The sequence below is a fragment of the Anoplophora glabripennis genome, unplaced genomic scaffold (assembly GCF_000390285.2).
Source record: "Anoplophora glabripennis isolate ALB-LARVAE unplaced genomic scaffold, Agla_2.0 scaffold367, whole genome shotgun sequence".
NCBI lineage: Eukaryota > Metazoa > Arthropoda > Insecta > Coleoptera > Cerambycidae > Anoplophora > Anoplophora glabripennis.
This window is the reverse complement of record NW_019416474.1, coordinates 183,794-192,135: the sequence shown is the minus strand read 5'-3', so window position 1 is coordinate 192,135 and position 8,342 is coordinate 183,794. Positions and strand designations below refer to the sequence as shown.

The 8,342-nt window shown below is 31.6% G+C and overlaps 1 protein-coding gene across 4 annotated transcripts in view; it reads left to right on the top strand.

The window, feature by feature from the left end:
- The first annotated feature begins 361 nt into the window (after positions 1 to 361).
- The window catches only part of LOC108909122 (protein Wnt-1), a 46,037-nt gene continuing 38,056 nt past the window's right edge, over positions 362 to 8,342 (top strand). For 3 of the 4 annotated variants that reach the window (XM_018713359.1, XM_023454647.1, XM_018713358.1), the window contains exon 1: positions 377 to 483. In XM_018713359.1, coding sequence (XP_018568875.1) covers positions 377 to 483 — 107 coding nt within the window. Of the gene's footprint in view, positions 484 to 8,342 lie in introns of all 4 variants that reach the window. The other variant, XM_018713360.1, reaches the window with a different exon arrangement.

Sequence of the window (8,342 nt, the reverse complement as noted above, 5' to 3'; positions counted from 1 at the left end):
ATACCGGTCGTCAGGCAGTGTCCGTCTACATTTTTATTGAGCAATGGCGGGTAATTCGATCAAGTAGGCAAGGCCTTGGGCGTGTCTTTGAACGGCTATTGGCGCGAAAGTTCCGCGGAGGTGGAGTAAGGACCCACGTGTAAAGGACCACACGTGCAGGTATATCCCGAGCATCAGTATCACAAAGGACTCAGCTGTGGGTGGTCAGGATCAATTGACTCCTCCTCAAGTAATTACTCGTAAGTCCTCGGACATATTCGACATTTACCACCCCTACTCTTACCCCCAAGTAAAGTAAATAGTGAGACTCAGGTGATATTGTTTATTTTTTGCGTTTGTGACGGTGTCGTGCACGTGTGCGGGTGGACAGACAGACATGGAAGTGACAGTGATATTTGTGATGTTGCTTTCCGTAATCAATGCATCCAACATTGGGGATGTTACGATAAGGAGCAAAAATAGAGGGAAGGGATCGATGTGGTGGTACGTCACGATTTACTTTTATGTCTAGATACACCTACGAGAAAGCAACAATCATCGAAGTATCTGTTTCATCTACAAAAACTGGGGATGAACACTATTAAAATAAAAACATTTTAATTTGTTCTAATAAATTCATAAAGGACGTTGGGCAAAACTTTGTTAATGTGATAACAACGTTGAATTCATAAAATGCAAATCGTAAATTTCAGGGGTTGTAATCCACAGACGCAGCTTTGCGCAAAAATTCGAACAATTTCGTTACGATTTTCGAGCGATAACTAACCCGTCCATCAAACGCGACGGTAGCTGACAGTTTCTGATGAATACGCGCCAAGCCAGACTTTACATGGGCACGAAGTGAATCCTGTAAATCTTTCGTGTCAGTCCGCGCGGATGTGACCAAACTTTTAACGAGTCATTTCGTAAAATTTGGTCAACGAGTTGCGTGTAGCGATTTGGGGCTTACAAGCATAATATCTATAATAAACTTGTAACGTGCCTCAACAACTATTTTGTTGAGAAATGTTATTTCGACATTAACATTTTCGAAGGTCAACAAAAATACTTGACACTAACGTTATTAATGCATTGTTTTAAAAATAATATCACTTAAAGGATAATTAAATTGCAATAAATAACCTTCATTTCCTTAATCACTGTTGGAGACTTCAATAGGCACACACACAGTTAACCCATTTAAAAAACAATTCCGCATACTTGTGGTTGTAAATGCCGTCACATTTATTCCTAAAGTAATAATTCACCAACAATGACAATACAATATCCGCAGTTTTGCATATATAGTACATAATTCATTGTTCCTTTGTTAATTAGTTGTAGATACATTTGAAATTTCAAAAAATACCTTGTGGGTAATAACTATTAATTATTCAGTTTCAGTTGCCCAACCGATCATTCACAAATTAATTGTATAACTGTTTATTATGTATTACGAAGTAGCAATTTTCTTTTCAGTACTTAATTGTATTTACGTAAGCGTAAAGTTAATGTCATAGATAAAATGTCAAATAAATTCAAATTTCCGTAAGTTTCATAAAAACTGAAACAACTGTAGCCTCTGATTTATACTTTTTTTTTGTTTTGTATAGTAAGTGGCTCTTGATAAATCCTTGAAATCCACTGAATGGCAGAGAAAACAGATGTGCTTATTTTTATTTGAAAATCTATTCATATAAATTTTGCAATCAATTCAGAATAAAAATGCTGAATGACAGTGTTATTGTAAATCAAATTATGATTTAAATTAAATAGAAAAGTTGGAGAAAATAAGACCTTTCCCTAATAATAACAAGGATCTTTTGTTTGTCACTTTATCAAAAACTATAAATTTTCAATGTGTTAAAATTTTAGGAGGAATTAATGACCGAAAGTTGTTCTAAATTATCGAATATATTACTGAATTCATTTAATTCTCGCAATTCTATTTCATAGCCAACTAGTTTTATGCCAGTACGTAAATTTTAAATTTAAAGAGTTTTGATATCAAAATGTATAATGCAATTCTGCATATTACTTAACTATTGAAACAATAAATACAAACATGAAACTTTATTCTACTCTAAAATAAAAGTTTCTATAAACTTGTTTTGCTTTGTCATAACAGATAATAAAGAATCATTTATAAGAAAGTATCCTCAATATGCACAGTCAAATAGATTAAATGTTATGGATATGTTAAATATAACAACCACAATGAACTAAAAAATACACTTGTAATATCGAAGGAAACCAACAAAACAACAAAAAATGTATAAGTATTCATTGTCGTGATAACATGATAACGTCTTGAGGAGGCTAAAGGGTGATCTGAAGAAAAATATGTTTGAATTGTTGACATTTTAACCATAGTGCTGTTGTCTACGTTCGAACCAACGGCATTGTGATGGAAATGTCGTCATTTTGAACAAACTAGCAGCTGATAAAAATACCATCGACGGTAATGGCACATTTAATAAACCCAGGAAATTATAGTTAGATATCTATAACACGTTGAATAAATGTGTTTTTAGTCACATCATTTGTCTGCGTGGCTTGTGTAATATTTCAGCTGTCGGTCCTCCCGAGATACACCACACAAAAAGGGTTGATCGAGATTCGGGGATGACAAGAACATTAGTTATGGCCGAGCTAAATATATGATTTATTGTGGGATCGATTTTATTTCGATTTTGTACGCGTAATCTTAATTGACCCGGCGTATGGTTTTATGGGACTGTAAATTTCCATAGCAGGAATTAAAACTTTTATGGAATGGAATGTGAAGATTTAACACTATCTGAATCTTAATTGCAAAAAGCACAATTCTAAAAATGACGAACCAGGAATAAGGAGTTGAGAGCGTGAGAACGATGATCATCGTTGTTATCTATACTTGTTGTCTTGGCCATACGTTAACCCCTTATCTTAAGATTCCTCCGCCAAAGGTATGTCACCCGGACCGACAAAAAACAAGCCACTACCGTGGACTAATACAAGGATTCCTTCGGTCCAAGCTAGCGCTAAAGCTTTTACGTCCTCTCTCTCATCTACATAAGACTAGAAGGAACAAGAGCCTCGTCGTATGAGGGGAGCCGTTACTAAAAATTCCTATAATGAAGTGGCATCGCTTTTACATTACCCATGTCTGTTTCTGTGCCAGTTCTTTTTATACAATTCCCTCACGTAAGGCAGATATATGCCTGGATTTATTGAAGCAATTCTGTAGTTTACGTACCATGAATCTTGGCCCCTACCTTCTTCCACTATGCTATTTAATATAATGTAGTGTTATTACCAGAGTGTCGTTGAGAACTGTATAAAATTAAGTTATTATTGAAACAATGTTACAGAAAACCACATGTTTGAGAATTTGATTATTATAAATACAGATTACCAATTGATACTAATATTTGCAAAATCCAAATTACTGCAAGTTACAGTACCATATTAGATCCTACGCATTTTGTGGCTATTGTTGTCTCATATTTATATAAAGATGACAAAAAGATGGATTTCCAAATCACCTCGATTAAAAATGTATTTTTTGTGTCTTTGTAAAATGCAAGTTTAAAAGCTTGTGGCAATTAACAGTTTTAATGGAAAAAATGGTTGTTTAGTCACGATTTTCGAGTAAAATTAAAATTGTAACTATTATTACCAAGGGTAAAGTACAGTGCATCAATGAAAGCACCGATATTCAGGTTCACATACTAATAAATCTTTCGCAACGCTAAACATATTGTGTAATAATTGGTAAATCCTAAACATGTAGTAAAATAATACATTAAAAATATATTTTTACAACTTTCTTTCCCTTTTCTATTGTTTAGGTATCTACGACTTGTTGAAAGTCTTAAATAGTCATCTTTAGTGTTCAGAAACATTTACTTGTGAATAATATTACAGTTTCACTTGTTCTGTTACTTTTGGTAATAACAATCATTATATGAAGGTAAACTTTAATTTTTCTTTTTTTCTTTATTTTTTGAGCATTTTTCCACTTGTGAAAAATTTTTTAAGTTAGTGAAATAAATTGCAGACGAATATAAAAACACATAATGATATCGCGCAAAATCTATCTGTTTTCTTCTTCAGAACTTTTTTTGACTTTTCGTTTTAGTTACTTTGATAGTTTAAATTTGTTTATTTTTGCCTGTATTCACAATTATTGATATCATTTATGATGTTTATTTTATTATTACTTACTTCATTTTTTAGAATCTATAGCCAGCAAAGATCCAAGTTCATAGAATAATTTGACACACATTTTTCGCCATTCAACAAAATAAGCGATCTCTTTTAAGTTTCTTTTAATGGTATTATTTTCCTTTTCTAAAATTCTAGCTGAACCCCATTGAATTACCGTTTTCCCAAGCATGATCGCAAATTTTAAATTTCTCAAACTCTTGTTTTTTACTATTATTATTGTGTTCATCTATTCTAGTATGCACAGGTCAAGAAGTCTCTCCAATATAATATTTATTGCATAATAGAATAAACATCACGTAATATCTCTAGCTATGGAAACAGACAAAAACAGACAAATTTACTGTTAAAGCAACTAAAACGAAAAGTCAAAAAAAGTTCAGAAGACGAAAACATATAGATTTTCGAAACGTCAACAACTTTTTAAAGTGCGCGATATAAAGAGATGTTTTTGTATTCTGAATTTGTCTGCATTTTCAGTGTGAAATTTTTTGGTTAAACAACACTTTTTTGATAAAAATAACCTTGGACTGATCCTTTTGGAACAAGGGATTATTTCACTAATTTTTAAATTTTCGTCACAATACCTAAAAAATAAAGACAAGAACGAAAACTACGCCACAAATAACTAACTTCTGTCAAAACTTTTTAATTTTAAATCGGAAAACTGTATTCTGTAGCTAAATATTTCAAGACTAATATTTCTTTCAAATACTATCACCTTTTCATGCTACAGGATCTAAACGTTCATTTTCCAAGAGACAGAAGGAGTTCGTTTTCCCAGTGACTCATTTTCTTTGTAATCCTGTGATCCTGTAAGATTGTAGCTAAAAACACGTACCGAATTGGATACTATAACTTCAACAAATTTAGATTTTAAAGAGAGACATTGTTAAGTTACTTTCAAGCATGTCTTCATAAATAGTAGCATTTGACCCCTTATTTAAACTTTTGTGTCAACTTTGATCAAAGATCACTCTGTAGATCTTTGGCAGTCGAATTAAGAAACACCCGCATTTATGACTATGACAATAACATCTAGTCTAGTCAACCAATGCTAACATATTTTGTATCCTACGCACCTAAGTAAAAATAGATTATGTACAAATGCATTTAATATTTGTTTGAATGCCGAGATAAAAAGAGTGTAAAAATCTCGAATCGATAGTGAGAATTGTCGGTAAATAGAGATCCTCTCTGTTTGGCCTCAGCAAACAAATAAAAGAAAGTTAAACAAAAACTTATCCAAAAAATCAATAAAACGCGTTTAGTGTTACAACACGAAATATGAGTATGAGACTGTTTTATAAAACTAACAGCCTTGGTGAGAAACGAATGAATATAAATTTTCAATCAAGAATAAGCGATAAAAGTAATTTATTTAACAGTTTATGCCAGAGTATAAACCAGTCTGCATATTTTGAATTATTTTCTCATGGGATTTTATATTCTACAAAACAAAAAAGGAAATTTCCCTGGTCTTTTTAAAATTAAAGTAATATCAAGGCAGACCATTAAATAACGCTTTTTATGTGTGTTTTTTGGTAACTCACAACATAATTAACAACAGCATTCAATTTGTTTTAAGAAATCAATTTACTGAATAGTAAATTAACATACCTAGCGCAGCAAAATTGTTATTTTTGCAGTTAATATGCTATAATTCAGAATCAGACACACGTAATATAAACTGCTTTAACTTAGCCGTAATTAGCTTTAATGTTGATATAAATAACAACTAGCACACCAACACTGTATACTACTTATCCTCGTTACACAACAAAAAGACAATTTATACGGAAAGGACACATTATATATATGCTATATTTAGAGTTATAAGTTGTTCGTAAAGATGTTACTTTATGCCTTTAATATTCAGCAAAAACATACTTAAACGGTCAATTTATTGATCCATAAATTTAACAGACTTTTTCCCCACCTCAGTGCTCGTAACGTTAATATGTAGCCGTATATTGAATTGCTCGCGGTTATGTACATATTTAACAAAGATGATAATTACTTCATAAAAAAGGACACATCAGATTCTACAGAAGAGTGAGAATAGTATTTAGGTACTATTACTTTATACTTACTGAAGAACAATATTACTACCTTTTTCTTACAAAATGTGTACTGACAAAATCACTTAAACTTTCATTCATCTAGGAATGTATTTCTTATAGTTTATAGTAACTGTAAAGACAAAATACACAACGATTGTATGAGTCATACAATTCAAGCTTACTGTTCGTCAATAGCGGCTTTGCGTTTAAATCCAGTGCATTGTAGATTTACACTAAACCAACCAGTCACTACTATTGGCCATTGTTGGCAGTGCCATCCTTCATCCCACAGAGAAAGGCATTACAGAATTACTTATCTATCTAAAAAATATACGTTTCCATAATGAAAAAACAAGGTGAAGAAGCGAACGACACCATTTACAAGAACGAATATTCGCCCCTTTTTATATTGCATGTAATTCAGCAATGTTTTAAGGGATTTGATTATTATTAATTTTAAAGGTTGTTAAAATTAATGAAATGCTAAATGCACTTGCGTTTTTTCAATTTTAATTTTTCAAGTCAGTACAACCTTGATTTAACTAAAACTTAATATTATGGGAAGAAGACATTCCAGGGAAATATTTCCTTAAATACTTTCTTAAATTCAAAAGTGTAACAATTTTATATCACTTTGCTTGCACTTCATGAATTATTTCTTTCTTATTTACTTCTACACATACAGTGTGTCCGACTTAAGTATTAGCCACCCATGTAAAATTGTTATTTATTGACTGATTTGTTTCAACTTTTTTTTGTTTGATATACATATTCAGGAAAAGGAGTAGAATGCATAATTTCGGTATTTTCGTGGTCTAAGTCACGGCTAACTGAGACGCATTTTATGGGAAGAAAAAAACAGATTATTACCAATTTTTTTGACAAAAACTCCACCGGATTCTTATTCAGGACTATCTAAAACCCTACTATACCAATTTTTGTTGTGATAGTATACAGGGTGTTGCAGAAAATTAAATCTTAATTTTTTAAACCAATTGAAGATTTATTTACGAAGCACATGCATTAATCTTATGCACTTTTCAACACGTCGACGACTGTTAATTGTTGTTCTTCTTCTCGCGTTTGGAGCTTCATAACATAAACTTTACTGTTAACATCTCCCCACAAAAAAAATCGAGAGGTGTGAGGTTTGGAGACCGCGGTGGCCAGGGCTGTTACGTCCAAACCATTGACTGGCAAAATGTTTATTCAACCAGTTTCTTACCATCATAGAATTGTGGATAGGTGCTCCATCTAGCTGTGCATGTAATGCGATTTTTAGAGGTAAGTTCGGAATTGACATCTAGATGCTCTAGATATATCTCTTTGTCTTTTCATCTCTTACCATTAGAAAAGAACAAAACACGTCTGGAGCGTCTAGATGTTAATACCGAACTTGCCTTAGGTATATTTAAATTAATGTTAGCATCTCTAATGCTCGACCGTGGATTTTCATTAAAATAATTCAGAATCATTTGGTTATATTGGAAGCACATGATTACGAAGTTGATTGGAAATTTTACTTACACTTCCACTTTCATCAAAAACTTTATAGTCGCAACTGTAGTATAGTGAATCCTATTAAATTCTACGGCAGCTTTACGAAATGATCGTATTATCACTTCCAATCATAAAATGTCTGTTTTTTCTTGTAAAGAATAATTAACCATTGTGCCGTTTTACTGAAGTTATTGTTAATGCAGTGACAGCTTTTATTTGTTGACAAGTTACATTGTTTGTTTCCGTAGCCTTCTTCAGTCAATCGTGTGCTTCCATTTAAATAATCAAATACATATCAGTAAGTATAATGTTAAAATTAAATTTTGCATCCAGATGGTGTTGCAGTGTATTTAGCAAATACATTATTTTAATATTTTTATTAGTAATAATAATATTTTCACTAAATACTTAATAATTGAAAATGCGTAATGAAATATCCTATTAAATAAATGTTTCATTTTTTCTCATTGTAATAATAATAATAATAATAATAATAATAATAATAATGATAATGATAATGATAATGATAATGATAATGATAATGATAATGATAATGATAATGATAATGATAATGATAATGATAATGATAAT